This window comes from Moschus berezovskii, chromosome 4 (genome assembly GCF_049115385.1).
Source record: "Moschus berezovskii isolate FMDL1 chromosome 4, NW_MosBer_1.0, whole genome shotgun sequence".
NCBI lineage: Eukaryota > Metazoa > Chordata > Mammalia > Artiodactyla > Moschidae > Moschus > Moschus berezovskii.
The window spans coordinates 55849799-55871055 of NC_142463.1; the positions used below are offsets into that span (position 1 = coordinate 55849799).

Below are 21257 nucleotides of genomic sequence, written 5' to 3' on the forward strand. Positions count from 1 at the left end.
CCTGCTAATTTTTAATTTTCATCATTGCCAAGAACAAAAATAATTGACTAAGGATAACAATTTAGGAGTGTGGATTTTAAAAAAGTAAATTGAAAGAAAAAAGATCCAAATGGGTATTTGAAGACCAGTCAAAAGGATGAGAGGAAAGAGACTAATAAAATAATAATCATGCCATTCATCATGGGATAGATATGAAAAAGGAAAAAAAAGAGATTCTGAGCTTTGATTCCTGGGTTGGAAAGATCCCCTGGGTTGGAAGAGGGCATGGCAACCTACATCAGTATTGTTGCCTTGAAGAATCCCTATGGACAGAGGTTCCTGGTGGGCTACAGTCCATAGGGTCGCAAAGAGTCAGACATGACTGAGCAACCAAGCACAGCACACAGCAGAGCTTTGTCTATTCTATCACTTTATATCTCTTCAGTTCAGTTCAGTCACTCAGTCGTGTCTGACTCTTCGCGACCCCATGAATCACAGCACGCCAGGCCTCCCTGTCCATCACCAATTCCCGGAGTTCACTCAAACTCATGTCCATCGAGTCGGTGATGCCATCCAGCCATCTCATTCTCTGTCGTCCCCTTCTCCTCCCGCCCCCAATCCTTCCCAGCATCTTAGTTAATACTAAAAAAACACCTTTCCTTTCTGAATAGATAGCCCTCCTCTGCTCTTGCATCTTTTTGACAACCACCCTTCTGAAGAACACCTCAGCTGTATGGTACTCAACTCATATGATTTACCTGTCATTTGCATGTGTTATTTCGGGCACCAGAGATTTAGAGCAATGCATTTATAAGCATATGTTCCTGATTTAAATAAATGATACTAGTAAAAGTATATTAATAGAAATCCTGGATGAGAGAGTGCTAGAATCAGCTAGAAAGACAACTAGACATAGAAACCTCAGATTTAAAAATGAGACATACCAATGCCAGGGAGAATAGTACATGAATCCCTCTTCATCATCTCCAGTTTCTCAAATCCTGACTCAACCATATTTTAGTTGCATTACCTGGGGCAAGTTACCTAACTTCTCAGTGCCTCAGTTCTTTATCTTGCTATAGGAATAATACTGCTTTCCTCAAAGGATTGTTAACAGGTTTAAAGATGATAATAGATATAAAGTATTAAAACAATGCCTGGAACATAATAAATATTCACTAAACGTTATTTATTTTCTTTTTATCATCTTGCGTGTGAACAAAATATACCACTACTGGTCTCATTACTGGGAAGGGTATAGTGAAAGGTCATGGGCTTTGAAGCCAGGTAGACTTGGATTTCGGAGAAGGCAATGGCAATCCACTCCAGTGCTCTTGCCTGGAAAATCCCATGGACGGAGGAGCCTGGTAGGCTGCAGTCCAAGGGGTCGCTGAGAGTCAGGCACAACTGAGCGACTTCACTTTCACTTTTCACTTTCTTGCACTGGAGAAGGAAATGGCAACCCACTCCAGTGTTCTTGCCTGGAGAATCCCAGGGATGGGGGAGCCTGGTGAGCTGCCACCTATGGGGTCGCACAGAGTCGGACATGACTGAAGCGATTTAGCAGCAGCAGCAGCAGACTTGGATTTAAATCCTGCCTCTGCTGTTTACCAGCAGAGTAAACTTAAGCAAATTAATGTCTTTGTGATTTGGTTTTCTTATCTGTAGTATCAGAAAAATAGTCCCTATTGACTATTTGAGACTATATAAATAGTCTCAAAACTCCTTGGGAATTTTCTCAATATATATCAAATGCCAATATGATTTTTCCTTTCCCTTTTTGCCCTTCATTGAAGACAGTGGAGTAAAAGAATTCCATTATTCCTACTATGCCCAAGCCACCCCAGCAGATCTCGCCTTCCTGCTCCACTCCTGTGACTGGAAGTGTCAGACAGTGAAATAAAGGAATATCCCATGGCTTAGTGGTGCTAGGTGGCTTCTCTAAAATTAAATCAAGCTAAATGATTACCAGTGAGTTTGATTTAACAGTGGTTGAATCTAACAATGTATTATGTAGAAGGTGCATAGCACAAGCTCTTTTTTTTTTTTTAATGGTAACACTACAGTCTTGTTCAAGGAATGATATAATTTTTAGACAATTTAAAAATCTTTTCAAAGTTGCTGATGTTCAATATTATATGTTACAGGTGTACAGTATCGTGATTCCCAATTTTTAAACATTATGCAATTTTTTAATCTTAATGAAGTAAGATAATTATTTTATCAGGGTTTTAAAAAAGTTATTTTTTGGGGGGGTTTTCAGTTTTATTTGCATCCATTGGAATTACTGTTTGCATTATGTTTTGATTTGGTTCAAAATTCAAAAGCTTTAAAAAAGTAATTCTGTTTCACTCTTGTCCTATCCCTGACAGGCAACCACTGATACTGGTTCCTTATTTCTTCTTCCAAAGACATTTTATGAATATGCATGCAAATGTAAATTTAAATGTATAAACTTTTTTCCCCTTCATACAAAATGTAATGCTTTTCTGCAACCTTGATTCTTATTTATTTTTTAATTGGAGTGTAATTGCTTTACAGTGTTGTGTTAGTTTCTGCTGTACACAGTGTGAAACAGCTATATGTATGCATATGTCCCCTTCCTCTTGAGCCTCCCTCCCGCCACCCCGATCCCACCCCTCTAGATCATCACAGAGCACCAAGCTGAACTCCCTGTCCCGGCCTTGCTTTTCTTATCCTTAACACTGTACCACGGAGACTGCCCCGTTAGGATCTGTCGAGTGTCCTACATCTTTTTTTACAGTACTTGTGTAGATATGCAGTGTTTCTTTTTTGTTGCTTGTTATTTGTTTTTTGGCTTTTATTTATTTAAATTGACATATAGTGATTTACAGTATTTGTAGGGTGCAGAAAAGTGATTCAGATATTCATTATATATGTATGTATAAGGTTATTATGAGATTTTGAATTTAGTTCTCTGTGCTATACAGTAGGTCCCTGTTGTTTACCTATTTTATGTACAGTGGTATGCATCTGTTAATCCCAAATTCCCGGTTTAACTCTGCTCCTTTCCCCTTTAATAACTAAGTTTGTTTTCTCTGTCTTATTCTATTTCTGTTTTGTAAATAAGTTCATTTGTATCATTATTTTAGATTCCACATGTGACATCATATGAGATTTATCTTTCTCTGTCTGACTTATTTCGCTTACTATGATAATCAACACAAGCTTTTTAACCTGTAAGACAGAGAGGTCTGTTATAGCACCTTGATGAGCCCATTTTCTCTCCTCCCATTTCCAAGCTTCTTAGTCCTTCTGGAATCTGGCCAGTTGGAAATCTCTGATCCATATCTCTCCTCTTCACCCTCTCAAATCATTCTCAGTTTTGACCTGAGATTATGATCCTTCCCTAAGGACAGGAAAGGTTTCTGAGAAGATGTTTGATTTCTAACCTTAAAAATTTTAAGTATTTAGAACTCACTTTAACCAAGTCTCTTTAAGTAAATAGACACTTTGGGGCAGACTAGAAATTAATGGTCTCAAAGATCTGAGGTAATCCTTGAAACACAAGTCCACATAAGTTTTCTTTTACATCTGTTATTTTTCACCTTGTATCCTTGACTTGGATCTGGGGTTGCCAGACCTGCTTTCTGCTTAAATCTCTGAACTTCTGTTCTTGAAATTGCCTGTTTCTTCTTGTCTTTCTTACCTAAGCTATGGGAGTCTTTTCCCTGTTCTCCTGTGTATCCTAGAGAGAAGGATTTGAACTGTGATTCATGGGGTCACAAAGAGTCAGACACGACTGAGCAACTGGACTGAACTGAACTGAATTCCTACTCAAAGCTTTTACAATATAGGGAAGGACTAGTTTACATATATTGTCATTATCTCTTTGTAATATATCTTTTCATATTATACTGATACTATGTCTGTCGGTGCTTATGAAGTGGTGCCAAGCATGATGGGAATCTAGAATGAGATTACCAAGCTATAGACAGCTTAGGTAAGGCTTCCTAGTTTGGATGGAGTAGGAAGTGTGGAAGGATAGGTTATTCCCAGAGGGAATGAAATTTCCTGTGATATACTAGGAGTTAGAATCAGTTCACCGACTGCATGCAAAGGAGAAACTAGCTGACATAATACTGGAGGCACAGGTAGGCAGTTTATTCAGATCCCAGGAAATAATTGTTCCACTGAACTTTGTACTTATTAGACCATACATAGAACATTAATTTTATTTCTGACTAGTGAGTTTTTTAAAAGGAAGGTTCAGACTAGGGTATAAGAGGAAGACAGCCAGGAGTTTGCAAACCATATTGTATGAGGAGTAGTTGAAGAACTGATGAAAATGTAAGGCCAATGTTATTTTTCTTTTTTTCAGATTTTGTATTTTTTATTTCTTTTTTATATTAGGGTAGACCAGTGTTGTTTTTAAAGTAAAGTATGTGAGAGGCTGACATATAGTAAGTGGATTTAATCCATGATGCTTTGGAGAGCAAAAAAATAAGATACCTAGAGTAAATTTTAACTTGTGATAATAGGGAATGTTCAACAACCCACACAGTTAAAATGGAGGAGGTTCTTTCATGAGTAACGCTGAGTCTTTCTCACAGTTAATTAAGACATTTCTGCTTTGTGAAGAAGACTGGACTAGATAAAGGTGACTTTCCTGTGTTGTCTAAGATTTTGTGATTTTTTCTTTTCAGGTGAAGTGATGGAGACAGTTCCACGTGTATGTAATAAATGGAGCACATTTTGTTTTTCCCTACTCTCGGGATCAATTAAATTCTATCTTTGAAACATGAACATTAATCTTAGCTGTAGTGATCGCAGAAACACATAATCATTTACTCATGACTGGATTTGGATCACAAAAACATGAACATACTTCTTCAGACCCCTCTGACTCAGAGACATCAATCCTAAACCTTGTTTTGTAGCTTCTGCCTTATTCTTGACCTCTCTTAGTGGCAAGTTGGATATATTTGTGTTAATCTGAAGGGAAAAAGAGAAGGGCTTCTTCAGGCATGTTTACAACTGGAGCAGGACTTCAATCCTGAACCTGTTTCTCCTTCCATCCCCACCACTTCCTCAAGGTAGATGGAAACATTGGCTGGAGCAATAGATTCCAGGGGCCTCCTTCCCTAGGCCTGGTTGTGGTGAGAGCTCTGTTCCCTCAGGTCAGAGTCTCTCCCAGTGTCTCCCTCTCGCTAAGAAGCTTTCTTTACTCTCCTGAAGTTTGGCAAGAATATTGAGCAAGTAAATTGCAGGGCCCCTAGGTAGTCTAGTGTAGTAATCAGAAGGACAGGTCCTGAGTATACTTTCATTCAAGCCCAACACTTCACATGGACTGGTCCCATATCTTATTGAACCACAGTTCTCTTATCTGTAAAGTGGAGATGACAGTAGTACATAGTCATAGGGTCATTATGAAGATTATTTGACCTACTATATAAAAGAGCTTTCCTAGTCCAGGGCAATACTCAGTTCTGATTTTCGTTGTTATTATTCATGGCCATATCTCTTGCTTTAGGTTCTATAGCATGTTGCTTTAGTTTACAGCAGGCTTTCTGTCTTTCCTGAGAATTAGTATCCCATAACTACCCGTATGACCAGTTCTTATGACTGGATCCTGGCATGTGTTTTGATGCTGGTCCAGTTCTATGGTAGAGTCTGCAGTTGGTAATAAATTTTTGTTAACTATAGAGTTTGTTCTCATTCAGTTACGAGTAAGTTTTTCTCATTGTAACTCAGTACAATCTCTATTTGATTCATGGAACATACCTTTTGATTTATTTTGTTTCACATTTCTTATGTTTTTTTTTTTTTTTTTTCTCCTGGATGGCTCAATGGGTGAAGAATCCACTTGCAGTGCAAGAGACACAGGAGACACTGGTTTGATTCCTGGGTTGGGAAGATCCCCTGGAGAAGGAAAGGGCAGCCCACTCCAGTATTCTTGCCTGAAAAATCCCATGGATAGAGGAACCTGGCAGGCTACAGTCTATGGGGTTGCAGAGTCGGACACAACTGAGCAACTAAGCATAGCACATATCCATAGCCTTCCTTCTCCTAAGATGTACTGTGCTTAGTTGCTTAGTCATGGCAGACTCTTTTAGGACCCCATGGTCTGTAGCCCACCAGGCTCCTCTGTCCGTGGGGATTCTCCAGGCAAGAATACCAGAGTGGGTTTTCATGCCCTGCTCCAGGGGATCTTTCTGACCCAGGAATTGAACTGGGGGTCTTCTACATTGCAGGCAGATTTTTTACCAGCTGAACTACCAGGGAAGCTTATCACTTCATGGCATAAAGATGGAGAAACAATGGAAACAGTGACAGACTCTAGTTTTTTTTGGGCTCCAAAATCACTGCAGATGGTGGCTGCAGCCATGAAATTAAAAGATGCTCTCTCCTTGGAAGAAAAACTGTAACAAGCCTAGTTCAGTTAAGTTCAGTTCAGTTCAGTCGCTCAGTCGTGTACGACTCTCCGCGACCCCATGAATCACAGCACGCCAGGCCTCCCTGTCCGTCACCAACTCCCGGAGTTCACTCAAACTCATGTCCACAGAGTCAGTGATGCCATCCAGCCATCTCATTCTCGGTTGTCCCCTTCTTCTCCCGCCCCCAACCTTTCCCAGCATCAGAGTCTTTTCCAGTGAGTCAACTCGTCGCATGACAGTGTATTAAAAAGCAGAGACATTACTTTGCGAAAAATGTCCATGTAGTCAAAGCTGTGGTTTTTCTAGTAGTCATGTGTGGATGTGACTGTTGGGCCATAGCGAAAGCTGAACACTGAAGAATTGATGCTTTTGAACTGTGGTGTTGGAGAAGACTCTTGAGAGTCCCTTGGACTGCAAGGAGATCCAACCAGTCCATCCTAAAGGAAATCAGCCCTGAATATTCATTGAAAGGACTGATGCTGAAGCTGAAGCATCATTACTTTGGGCACCTGATGTGAAGAGCCAATTCATTAGAAAAGATCCTGATGCTGGGAAAGAATGAAGGCAGGAGGAGAGGGGGATGACAGAGGATGAGATGGTTGGATGGCATCACTGACTCGATGGACGTGAGTCTGAGCAAGCTCCAGGAGATGGTGAAGGACAGGGAAGCCTGGTGTGCTGCAGTCCTTGGGGTCACAGAATCAGATATGACTGAGCAACTGAACAACAACAATAGCCTTCCTTAGGGAAATGATCACATGTGATATATATTGATGTATATATGCATATATATATGGGGGTCCCAGGTGACACTAGTGGTAAAGAGCCCACCTGCCAATGCAGGAGGTGCCGGAGACACATGGTTGATCCCTGGGTCAGGAAGATCCCCTGGAGGAGGGCATGGCAATCCACCCCAGTAGTCTTGCCTGGAAAATCCCATGGAAGAGGAGCCTGGCAAGCTATGAGTCCATGGGGTTGCAAAGAATTGGACATGACTAAAACAACTTAGCATGTATGTATATATAAACATGTATTGTATGTATATGTATGTATATATAATGTATATATATAAACATTTTATTAAAGAATTTTTTTATGTTTGGTATTCTGGGATGACTATATTTTATTCCTTTCAAAAGTATCAGAAAATGACAACTTTTGCAGGGGTAAAGACTAGCAGCAGGGGCCTATGTGGACAATTATTCCTAGAAATTCTGGCATAAATTTTCCTTCTAAACAGACTCAAAAAAAAGTACAGGTCTGGCAGAAGGTACTGGAATACAAAATGATAGTACATGTATTCTACAAATTACCCTTGTCTGGAAAGATTAATAGTTTTGTTTTTCAAGTATTATACTTTTTTTCTTCTCTACATACTGTTCAGTTGAAAAGTTTTCCTGCTCTTTGCTTTGTACCTCATTTCCTTAGCTGTCAGGAAGGAGCAAAGATGCATGTAAAATATTATAATTTAGGCCAGTCCCATTCTAGGGGGGAGCTGTCTTAATGCAGTATGCCCTATTTTCTCATTTCTTTGTAACTGTCAGGGTCTGTAGACAGAGACAAAATGTACTGTTGATTGGACCATTGATTAATCTATCAACAAATCAAACAAAAAAAATTATTTGTACAAGTGTTTGTATTATGCAGCATAAATATATACTTTGGAGGTAGGCAACATTTCACAGCTGTTCTAGAGTTGTGTTGTAAGAAATAATATGTGCTTTTGTCTGTTTCTCCCAACACTGTAATATTTCTGTTTTACTTATCTCTGCATCATTCGCCAAGTACAAATATTGTCCTAATTTTGAGTATTTAATAAATAGGAAATTATTGAAATATTACCTTCTATATTCAACAATGTAGAAATTTATAAAATTTAGATATGGAAAAAGTTCATAGTTGAAAGATATATACTGCTGGAGCTTCTACATTTCAATTTGTTACTTTTAAAAAATATTATGTAGGAGTTAAGTTTTTTTCCTCAAGGTTCTTGTAGTCACTGTTGCAGAGATAAAATATTCTATTTTAAGCATAAATGCTATAGTTAAATCACCATAAGTATATTTAACTTTAAAAGTTACTTGTTCTAGTGAGATAGATTCAGTGATTATCCACAGTGATTATGTACCTTTAAAAAATTGCCATTATGGCAATGTAAATGAAATTAACTTTTTAATTTTTCAATTTTCGTAGGTACTATGACATTTAAAAATCACTCATCTATGCGTTATTCTTTATCACTAGTTGTCCAAATTAACACATTGATTGAACTTCTTAAACATGGAGATATAAGGAAGTGGTTCTTTGGTAAAACTTCCAAATGGACCTTTGTCATCATCTGGTAAGACTGTATTGTAGTTGCATAATCAGAATTAGCCTTCATCTCTGTGGTTATTTAAGTGCCAAACCTAAAGATCAGTCTTTGGATAACAATGTCGTAAGGGACAATAACCTGAAAATCAGTGGACCGTACCTCTCTGTATGCTTTTATTCCCCCAAAAAGTGTCCCTGAAGTAAGTCTTCTGTGATGATGGAAAGGAAGAAGGAATGGTGTGCTTCTTGGAATGAGATAACTATGTATGAAACTACCTGCTTTAGTGACTAGATGAGACCGATGTATAGTTGTCATAGACATTGTTCGTTTGAAAACAGATGTTGATAAAATTCTAAAAAATGGCTTGGTGTCTAAAGAAGCTGAAAATTCTATCAGAATGGGTTTTTAATTACATATTCATTTAAATTTTCTTAAAAAAATGGTACCGAGGAGAAATACAAACTGCTGCAGAATCACCATAAATGCAAAGTTATTCAAGTCTGACTAAATGAAGTTTTTATGTACTAGAAAAATTACAAAAACTCACCATTTTAATGACTTCATCTGTGATCATGTACTAGCAAATAACTCTGCCTGTGGCACCTTTTATATGTCTCTATTATATTACGTACAGTAATATAACTGTTTGCTTTCTTATCAGTCTCTACTCATAGGGATTTCATTCATTTAAATCATTCAACTAATATTGACCTGTCCTATGTATGCCAGGTGCTGGGTATGCAATAGACAACCAGATAAAAATACATGCCTTGAAGATGATATTTTAGTTGCAGAGACAGAAAATCTAAATAAAGAAGCAAAATATATGTTGAGATTTCTCTATTGTTCTTTGCATCACTAGCATCTACTATAAGGACTGGACAGAGTATACACTAAGAAACTATTCACTAATGAATTGATTTACTTTCATGATTACTCAGAGGAACAAAAGCATAATTCTTAATTTAACATTGCTTATAATTGTTAATACCACTGGAGTGCTGATACCAGTCAACAGGAAAACAGACAGGGTAGGGGATGATGGAGTAACTTCCAGAATAAAACTTTAATGAATGTGAGCTCTATGAGTATGAGTAGAGTGGCCTGGAAGATTGATTAGAGTGGGCTGCCATTTCTTTCTCCAAGGGATCTTCCCAAGCTAGGGATTGAACCCACATCTCCTGCATTGGCAGGTGGATTCTTTAGCACTGAGCCACCAGGGAAGCTGGGCTAGGCAATTGTTGTCGTCGTTCAGTCACTAAGGCACGTCTGACTCTTTGTGATTCCAGGGACTACAGAACACCATTGAATCGGTGATGCCATCCAACCATCTTAGCCTCCGTTGCCCCTTTCTCCTCCTGCTTTCAATCTTGCCCAACATCAGGGTCTTTTCCAAGTAAGTTGGCTCTTCACAACAGGAGACCAAAGTATTCGAGCTTCAGCTTTAGCATTAGTCCTTGCAATGGGTATTCAGGGTTGATTTTCTTTAGCATTGACTGGTTTGATCTCTTTGCAGTCCACGGGACTCTTCAAGAGTCTTCACCAGCACCACAGTTCAAAAGCATCAATTCTTCAGTGCTCAGCCTTCTTTATGGTCCAACCCTCACATCTGTACATGACTACTGGAAAAACCATAGCTTTGACCGTGCAGACCTTTGTCTGCGTTGTGATGACTCTGCTTTTTAATATACTGTCTAGATTTGTCATAGCTTTTCTTCTAAGGGGCAAGTGTCTTTTAATTTCGTGACTGCTGTCACTGTCCATAATGATTTTGGGGGCCAAGAAAATAAGATCTGACACTGTTTTCATTTTCCCCCATCTGTTTGCCATGAATTAATGGGACTGGATGCCATGATCTTAGTTTTTTGAATGTTGAGTTTCAAGCCAGCATTTTCACTCTCCTCTTTCATCTTCATCAAAAGACTCTTTAGTTCCTCTTTGTATCCTGTCATTAGGGTAGTATCATCTGCATATCTGATGTTGTTGATATTTTTCCCAGCAATCTTGATTCCATATTGTAATTCATCCAGTCTGACATTTTGCATGATGTACTGTGCTTATAAGTTAAATAGGCATGATGTTAATATACAGCCTTTTCATATTCCTTTCCCAATTTTTAACCAGTCCATTGTTCCTGTCTGATTTTAATTGTTGCTCTTGACCTGCGTACAGGTTTCTCAGGATGCAGGTAAGGTGATCTGGTATTCTCATCTCTTTAAGAATTTTCCACAGTTTGTTGTGATCCACACAGTCAAAGGCTTTAGTGTAGTCAATGAAGCAGAAGTAGATGTTTTTCTGGAAATCTCTTTCTTTTTCTATGATCGAGTGGATGTTGGCAATTTGATCTCTGGTTCCTCTGCCTTTTCTAAATCCAGCTTGAACATTTGAAAGTTCTCGGTTCATGTACTTCAAGCCTAACTTGAAGGATATTGAGCATTACCTTGCTAGCATGTGAAATGCATGGAATTGTATGGTAGTTTGAACATTCTATGGCATTGCTCTTCTTTGGGATTAGAATGAAAATTGACCTTTTCCAGTCCTGTGGCCACTGCTGAGTTTTCCAAATTTGTTGGCATATTGAGTGCAAGACTTTAACAGCATGGTCTTTTAAGAGTTGAAATAGTTCAGCTGAAATTCCATCACCTCCACTAGCTTTGTTCGTAGTGATGCATCCTAAGGCCCACTTGACTTCACACTCCAGGAGGTATGGATCTAGGTGAGTCCACACCATGATGGTTATCTGGGTCATTAAGACCTTTTTTTGTACAGTTCTGCTGTGTATTCTTGTCACCTCTTCTTTATGTCTTCTGCTTCTGTTAGATCCCTGCCGTTTCTGTCCTTTATTGTGCCCATCTGTGCATGAAATGTTCCCTTGTTATCTCTGTTTTTCTTGACGATATCTCTAGTCTTTCCCATTGTATTGTTTTCCTCTGTTTCTTTGCATTGTTCTCTTAAGATGGCTTTCTTATCTCTCCTTGCTATTCTTTAGAACGCTGCATTCAGATCGATGTATCTTTCCATTTCTCCATTGCCTTTTGCTGCTACTCTTAGCTATTTGTAAGCCCTCCTCAGACAGCCATTTTGCTGTTATTCATTTCTTTTTCTTGGGGATGGTTTTGGTCACCACCTCCTGTACAATATTATGAATAGTTATTCATAGTTCTTCAGGCTCTCTATCAGATCTAATCTCTTGAATATATTTGTCACTTCTACTGTATAATCATAAGAGATTGATTTAGGTCATACCTGAATTGTCTAGGGTTTTCCCTACCTTCTTCAATTTGAGTCTGAATTTTGTAATGAAGAGTTGATGATCTAAGTCACAGTTTGGTCCTGGTCTTGTTTTTGCTGACTGTGTAGATCTTTTCCATCTTTGACTGCAAAGAATATACTCAGTTTGATTTTGGTATTGACCATTTGGTGATGTCCATATCTAGATTTGTCTCTTGTGTTGTTGGAAGAGGGTGTTTGCTATGACCAGTCCGTTCTCTTGGCAAAGCTCTGTTAACCTTTTCCCTGCTTCATTTTGTATTCGAAGTCTGAACTTGCCTGTTACTCTAGGTGTCTCTTGACGTCCTACCTTTGCATTCCCACCCCCTAAGATGAAAAGGTCATCTTTTTTGGTGTTAGTTCTAGGAAATATGTGGTTACCTTAACAGTTAATTGTACTATGTGGCCCAAATAAGTGGAGATCTTATTGTATCATCTGTCTATTTTGCTCTTTGCAACTAGCAATGAACACAGACATTCTGGCCCACATACTTCTTTGATTTCATTACTTTTCTATTGTCTTAATGTTGAATGTCTTGAGAAGTATCAAGTTAATTCATTTATTTTTCCATAGAATATCCAAACACTGGGCCTTTCCACTTCTCAGTTAGAATTCTAATCATTAATGAAGATGACTGACTGTAACCTGCCAAGCTCTAAAGGAGGATATTTCAGAAAATAACACAGTATAGTTATGTGTCAAGTAGCTTTTGGAAACTAGATGAAAGACTACATGAGTGATGAGAATCTATGCACAGCTCTCTGGAATCCAAGTTCCAGTGAGCCAGCCAGAGAAGAATGCTTTCATAGTTTGTGAGGTGACTGTTGATGGAGCCTGGGGAAAATGGTAGACATTCCTGCTCTTACCCCACTCCCAACCTTCTATCAGGCTTATCAGAGCTGAAATTCCCCAGCAATTCTTTAGTACCTCGCTCCCATAAACATAGACATTCATAAATGATCAGCATTAGTTCTGAGTCTTTAGTGCAATAGTACAGGCCTACTTTGGGGATCAAGGGCTCCCCTGATGGCTCAGTGGTATAGAATCCTCCTGCCAGTGCAAAAGACGCAGATTCAGTCCTTGAGTTGGGAAGATCCCCCGGAGAAGGAAATGGCAACCCACTCTAGTATTCTTGCCTGTAATTACATGGACTTACTACCTTGGTGGTCTACAGTCCATGGGTTGCCAAGAGTTGGACATGACTTAGCGACTAAAACCACAGCAACAACAACCTCGGAGATACCATGAGTTTGGTTTTAGATCTCCACAGTAAAGTGAATATCACAATAGAGCAAGTCATGAAATTTTAGGTTCCCAGGACAAACACAACTATGTTTTACACTATACTGTAAGCTCTTAACTTTGCCATAGCATTATGTTTAAAAAAATGTATATACATATCTTAATTAAAAAGACTTTATTACTAAAAAATGCTGACCATTATCTGACAACACGAGGTTCCATAAACCTTCAATTTGTAGAAAAAAAAGAAAGAAAATGTAGTATCTTCAAAGCACAATAAAGCTATGCACAATACAACAAGGTATGCCTGTATATTTCAACAAATTACTTGAGGAAAAAAGTACAGATTATAAAGCAATTCATAATCTGACAAAGTAGTAAATTAGAGACAAAGCACAGGAGAAAATCAAAGGCCTCTGCAATTCTCCTATCTAGAGTTAACCAAGAAAATCATTGAAATACACTAGTTTTTTTTCTATGTGCGCACAAAATTACATAAAGTTTTTCAAAATCGGGATCATACAGTCAATATAGTTTGGTAACTTGCCTTAAAAAATTAAAACCGAGAACTTATCTGGTGGCTTAGTGACTAAGACTCTGAGCTGCTAATACAGGGGTCCTGGGTTAGATCCTTGATTGGTAAACTAGATCCTACATGCCACAGCTGAGAGTTAGCAGCTAAAGAGGATCCCGCATGCCACACTAAAAAGAAAAGGTCCTGTATTGCTGCAACTAAGACCCAGTGCAGCCAAATAAATAAATAAAAATAAATATTAAAATAAGACTGAATCACAAACATAAATGCTTGCATGTCTTCCACTATATGAAATTACCATAATTTATGATTTGTTGCATACATGGGTTGTCCTGAATTTTCAATAATATGCTATTGTCAACAATATACTAATGATCTTTCTTTTACATAAATACTCCACCCACATCTTTATTGGTGGGTACTTTGGCCACCTCATGCGACGAGTTGACTCATTAGAAAAGAGTCTGATGCTAGGAGGGATTGGGGGTGGGAGGAGATGGGGATGATAGAGAATGAGATGGCTGGATGGCATTACCGACTCGATGGGCATGAGTTTGAGTGAACTCTGGGAGTTGGTGATGGACAGGGAGGCCTGGTGTGCTGTGATTCATGGGGTCGCAAAGAGTCGGACACGACTGAGCGACTGAACTGAACTGAACTGAACTGGTTGGTGCATCTCCCAAGCTAGGTTCTAGAGCAACCTCGCTTACAGGCTGGGGCTGGGGTCATAGGAAGGGGAGAGTGAGGAGTATCTGGCCACTACCCTGGTATTCTGGAAAAACCCTGGGTACTGGCTGCCCTCAGCAGAGGACTCAATGTTTTTCATGGCTGGTGACCACATTGGTGTTTGCAAGGGAGGGAGGAAAGTCAGAGAAGTGCATGTCATGTAACTCAAGCATTTTAAGCTTGCATGTTTCTAAACTAGGCTCAGCTGTTCCATCCAAATGCACCAGGCATCTTTGTTCCCAGCTAGAGAGAGCAATGTCTTGGCTGGGCTCTGAGATCTCTAGGAACACATGTAGTCATTAACAGGAAATGCATTCACTTAATATTTATCAGGCAAGAGAACTATTGCTTCTTTCATTCTTGAACCCACTCCTCTCAACCCCCCCCCCCAAAAAAAAAAGGCGAAGCAAATAGATTGTAAGTTCCATAAATAAAGCTTTCTTATCCATTCATCTGCTGATGGACATCTAGGTTGCTTCCATGTCCTGGCTATTATAAACAGTGCTGCAATGAACATTGGAGTACATGTGTCTCTTTCAATTCTGGTTTCCTCGGTGTGTATGCCCAGGAGTGTGATTGCTGGATCATATGGCAGTTCTATTTCCAGTTTTTTGAGGAATCTCCACACTGTTCTCCATAGTGGCTGTACTAGTTTGCATTCCCACCAACAGTGTAAGAGGGTTCCTTTCTCTCCACACCCTCTCCAGCATTTATTGCATGTGGACTTTTGGATAGCAGCCATTCTGACTGGTGTGAAATGGTATCTCATTGTGGTTTTGATTTGCATCTCTCTGATTATGAGGGATGTTGAGCATTTTTTCATGTGTTTGTTAGCCATCTTTATGTCTTCTTTGGAGAAATCTCTGTTTAGTTCTTTGGCCCATTTTTTGATTGGGTCATTTATTTTTCTGGGATTGAGCTGCAGGAGCTGCTTGTAAATTTTGGAGATTAATCCTTTATCAGTTGCTTCATTTGCTATTATTTTCTCCCATTCTGAAGGCTGTCTTTTCATCTTGCTTAGAGTTTCCTTTGCTGTGCAGAAGCTTTTGATTTTAATTAGGTCCCATTTGTTTATTTTTGCTTTTATTTCCAATATTCTGGGAGGTGGGTCATGGAGGATCCTGCTGTGATTTATGTCGGAGAGTGTTTTGCCTATGTTCTCCTCTAGGAGTTTTATAGTTTCTGGTCTTACATTTAGCTCTTTAATCCATTTTGAGTTTATTTTGGTGGAAACATTTTATTCTTGATAATGACCCATCAAGAAGACCAAGAAGACTTGATTTTTTTTTTTCATTTGGTTTTTAGGCTTTTTCATTGTCTCTTAATCCTGCTGACATAATAGTGCTCAGTTCAGTTCAGTCGCTCAGTTGTGTCCGACTCTCCGCGACCCCATGAATCACAGCACGCCAGACCTCCCTGTCCATCACCACCCCTTAAATTTTCAGCTTTACCTTTTGTTCATTTATTTGTTATTTGTTTTTATATCCAAGGTGTTTTCAAAGACATCTTGTTTGTTCTGCAAATGTTCATTGAGAAGTTAAAGCTAGGCTCAGTGATTAGACCAGTTCTAGTCTATAGTTAGGGCTTCCCTGGTGCCTCAGTGGTAAAGAATTTGCCTGCCAGTGCAAGAGACATGGATAGGATCCCTGGGTTGAGAAGATCCCCTGGAGAAGGAAATGGCAACCCACTTCAGTTTTCTTGCCTGGGAAATCCCATGAATAGAGAAGCCTTGAGGACTACAGTTCACGGGTTCACAAAGAGTCAGACATGACTTAGTGACAATGTATAGCTGTTCTAAATAAAATTTTAAAAACTCTTATCTATAGTTTATATAAACTTTAGCTTATCTATACTTTGATCTATTTGCATAAATAAACTTTAGTTTTTTCATTGAAATTTACAAATATGTTGGCTTTGAATTTTCTATTCCCAGAAGTAAGAAAAGGTCTGTTACTAGAAGCTGTATTTGTCTGCTCTTCGGTCATTCTGTTTGTGCACATTTGACTTGCCATACAAGTTGTCATTTTTGTAGTTCTGGCATCAGTTTGAATTCAAAGGATTCAGATGTCTACGTCAGTGTTTCTGCTATTTCTGCTATTCTGCTATCATTTATTTTCTTGGTGTTTTGCAAAATAACATCACTTTCTGGAAAGTGAAATAAATACCATGTAGCAGCAGCAGCAGTTTGTTAAGTTAAAAAACCATAGGACTGGGGAAATGTCTATCAACTGATTTCTCTGTTTGTTTTGCAGGTGACAATGGCCAGCATTGGAATGAATATACAAGATTTTAAGGATTCCTGTGAAAGAACCCTTTTTACTCTTCGAATGGCAACATGGAATCAAATCTTAGATCCTTGGGTGTATATTCTTCTACGGAAGGCTGTCCTTCGGAATCTCTATGTGTGTACCAGACGCTGTTGTGGAGTACATGTCATCAGCTTACATGTTTGGGAGCTTAGCTCCATTAAAAATTCCTTAAAGGTTGCTGCTATTTCTGATTTACCAGTTACAGAGAAGGTAACTCAGCAAACAAGCACCTAGTTGAATAGGACGGTAAATCAGTGTAGGTCTAGGACCAAATTAAAAAAAGTGTTGGCAATATTTCAGTTAATTGTGTAAATAGAGAAAGTCTTAACTGGAAAAATCAGCCCTCACCCAGATAGTATGGGGGCACTTTTGTCAGACTTGGCTTTTAAATTTGTTAAATTAGCTGTATAATTACATATTTTAACATGCTTTTGTCAACTGGAGGTAAATGTGATAAAATAATGCCATAGGAGTCAAACTGAAAGCATTTTGGGCCTTATCTGTGCTACTGATGCTTTTGAAGTGAGTGACTCTCTTGAAGCCTGAAGCGTGTATTTGGTCTACTACTTGCAGAGTGAAATGGCTATTTAGGGGATCATTGCTCTATGCAGACCAAGCACAGTGAAATGGGGCACACTCTTTTGATCTGGTCTGTTTTACACCTCATTACATAGCCTCAGTTAATACATGCGTTGTCATGTCACAGGGGATCGATTGTGGCTTCTTATAATGACTTCCACATACATGGTTGGCTATCATGTTGCCTGATCTTGTGAGCCTGTTTAGAATGAACCTTTCTCTGTCATATTTGACAGATAATGACTGCTTGCTTTTATTGATATGAAGGTCAGTTTTTGTTTGAAGATATTCTTGTTAAGTCATAGATTTGCACAGTTTTCAAGTAATCACCATTTCCTCTGAAAATGCTCATGTATAGTCAATAATTTGTAGAGAAACAGTCTGTGAGCATGTGTAAAGGTGACTTGCACTGTAGCAGTGCCTAAGGAGCCGTGGATAATGCAAACAAGCAGAAGTTAAACCCCAAATGATGGGTGCAAAGAACATTGGTACAGGTGCTTTACCTGAGCACCATTGACACAGTGTCATTTCTGTGTCAGGGAACAAAAGAAACACAACCTCTAGAGAAAAATATTCGAAGACCATTTGCAGCTAGTGTGTTTCTTTTCACTTATACACACACACATAGTCTCACATGCACACCAAGGACATCAGAAATTTCAGTTGAAAAGAATTCCTTAAGTCTGTAAGATGGCATCTTCCAAAGCCTGTACTACCAGTGTCAAGGGGAAGTTTGGCAATTAGCCAGGCATTTTGAGACCCTTATAATGATTAACCAAAAGTTAAAAATCTCTCTCCAAATTTCCTAATAATACTTTTTTTCTTTGCTTGTTTGTGTAATTAAACTTGAAGAATTTTAGTAATCATTCAAAATGTCCTGAGTCTGTCAGAGCAGAGGGTAGCTAGTTCTGCTTTATAGTCAGGAAATGCATTTCTATAAGAAACTCATTTTTTCATTAGTTGGTGTCTGTTTTAATACTAATCTTCCTTATGAAACTGACTAGATTCTCTAGAAAATCTGTACAGATCAATTAGACTTAAATTAGTATTTTTACAAATTTTTGCTTTTGACTGGTAATTTAAAAGTTCTTGTTCTTGTTTACTTTGGTGAATGTTGGTAAATTCTGATGAATACATTAAAAGAATGTATGCTTAATGTAATGAATACACTAGAAGAATGTTTGCTCAAGCAAAGAGCCTCAGTGAAGATTTAAAGACAACTGTTTTTTTCTCCAGTGAATTTAAAGTAGGGCATCATGTACATACACACTGGTATATGATATTCTTAGTTTATGACCAATAAATGATGAATCACACCAAGTTAGGTCATTCACATATATAGAGCACATAGTAGATGCTTGATACTTGCCAAATTGAACTACTGGAAAGGATATCTTGCTGCAAATGAGCATGGACGTGCAAAGGTTTTGTGTACGTTTAGTTTAAGCTGACAACTACATGTTGGTTATTTTAAGATATATCTATCTATCTATCTCCAGTGTATATACTTTTTAAAAAGCCATTGCAATTTGTGAGTGCTGTTATATTACATAAATGTTCTCACATGTTTTAGGAGCACTTAAAGACTAAACGAATTTATAGATGGTTTAGAGGAGATGTGTATTTCCTACAGTTCCTTGAGAGAGTGTTGGTGTTCTGTGAGCTGAGGTAGAAGGAATCAGAGTTCCATCCTTTCTCCTCAGGCTGGTTGGGATGCTGCAGTGAACAGTCCCATAGAGCCTGATCTAGGAGATCTGTGGAGGAGAAAACCTCAGTTTTAGGCCTTTTCTCCTTGAGAAGACAAATGACAGAATTGTTTCTCTCTTGCTGTGATGTCGTTCTGGCCATGTGTGTCTGTGTTGAGGAGATATTGTGACATGGCCGTGTATGGGAGTGCATGCGCTTAGCATGCAAGATTTTGGGGAGTGACAGGGCAGTCATTCTCTGCATATCCTGGAAGGGTTATCTCTATTATCTGAGCTTAGGTTTAGAACAACTAAATCGGTTTCATGATGCTGTTAAACTCAAGAAATAAACACCAAAAATTGGGAAAAAATAAATAGTCAAAGGCTATGTGTGCTTACATTGTGTTAGGCTTTTTTGTCCACAGAAAATGAAATGAAATGAGCACAACAATACGCATATCTGATTTCAGGATTTTATTTCTGTTACTTTATGTATTTCCATCTGGTTTAACAATTTATTATATAATGAATAATAAAGTAGAGCATCTACCAATAACTTTCATATATTTGTTCAAAGGGGAAGGATATTTGTTCAAATGACTGGAAATAGTGTTCAGCAAGCTTACCACTTTTAAAGTTTTACAGTCTACTTTAAAATTTATCATTAGACCATCAGAATAACTGAATTTCCCTTCTCATTGGATAAAATAGTATCCAACAAATTCATATACAATTTGATTACATTATTTCTGGGGGATTATATTTTTCTAGGGAGATTACTTGAAAACAGCAGGCTTTTTCTAATGTTCAGTTCAGTTCAGTTGCTCAGTCATGTCCGACTCTGCGACCCCATGAATCACAGCACGCCAGGCCTCCCTGTCCATCACCAACTCCCGGAGTTCACTCAAACTCATGTCCATCGAGTCAGTGATGCCATCCAGCCATCTCATCCTCTGTCATCCCCGTCTCCTCCCGCCCCCAATCCTTCCCAGCATCAGAGTCTTTTCCAGTGAGTCAACTTGTCACATGACGTAGCCAAAGTATTGGAGTTTCAGCTTTAGCATCCGTCCTTCCAATGAACACCCAGGATTGATCTCCTTTAGAATGGACTGGTTGGATCTCCTTGCAGTCCAAGGGACTCTCAAGAGTCTTCTCCAGCACCACAGTTCAAAAGCATCAATTTGGCGATCAGCTTTCTTCACAGTCCAACTCTCACATCCATACATGACCACTGGAAAAACCATAGCCTTGACTAGATGGACCTTTGTTGGCAAAGTAATGTCTCTGCTTTTTAATATACTATCTAGATTGGTCATAACTTAGCTTTACGTATATCCCAAAATATCGCACATTTTACTGATGGGTTTAACTAGGTGATAGAAATATATTCTTTAAACATTTTTTTTTAATAAAAGCAGAAAGTCGCTTCTAATTATCCGTTGTTGCTGAAGTGAAAAATACTAAGTTAACACACACACACACGTATACATAGATATATCTGTCTTGTAAAACAAATGATCTTGTTTGATCATTTTCAGTATGAAAATGATAAACCTGCTTTAGTTTTGTGCCTAACCTGAGTTCAGAGTCCAAGTAAGATCATTTAGTAAATGAAGTGAACTTTTTGTGAAACTTAGTGCAAGCTTCACATATATATTATCATTATTATTCAAAACTAATTGTCTAAGGTGAGACTATAAAGGATGGGAGTGTACATTTTCCTGCTTCACTGGGGGTCAGACTATTCTACTGCCTGGTAAATAATATTGTTGGACTTCAACTTGTCATTGACATATTTTAACAGTTGATGAAATGTGTTATGTGAATAAATGTATTTTATGCTCTTCATACTTGTTGAGTTGTATAAGAGAGTAAATAGTGATATGTATATTTGTGTCTTCCATCAGTATGCAACTCATGTAATTTTAGTGCTTTGACTAGTTTAAAACTTCAAACAAATGATTTCTAAAAAATAAACTTTTGGTGTTTATCAAGACTGGTTATTTTTAGGAAGATCATATAAAATTTGGAACTCTGGAACCTAAACTTTCAGGTTTAGTAGATTCCTGAAACCTAAACTAAGGATTTCAGCTTATTTTCCTTTTGCTATCCCTTTCCTGTCCACTTTTCTGTGACATCTGTCTTGTTTCTTTTTCTTGTGCCTCATCTTACATAGGTAGGTTATAATTCTGATGGGACTTTGATCATTTCCAAAACAC

General features: G+C 38.4%; 1 protein-coding gene across 2 annotated transcripts in view; it reads left to right on the forward strand.

Annotated features, from left to right (window-relative positions):
- The window catches only part of PTGFR (prostaglandin F receptor), a 60838-nt gene extending 39952 nt beyond the window's left edge, over positions 1 to 20886 (forward strand). For both annotated transcript variants that reach the window (XM_055403045.2, XM_055403046.2), the window contains exon 3: positions 16718 to 20886. In XM_055403045.2, coding sequence (XP_055259020.2) covers positions 16718 to 17008 — 291 coding nt within the window. In that variant the 3' untranslated portion in view covers positions 17009 to 20886. The remainder of the gene's footprint in view (positions 1 to 16717) is intronic.
- Positions 20887 to 21257: the final 371 nt, after the last annotated feature.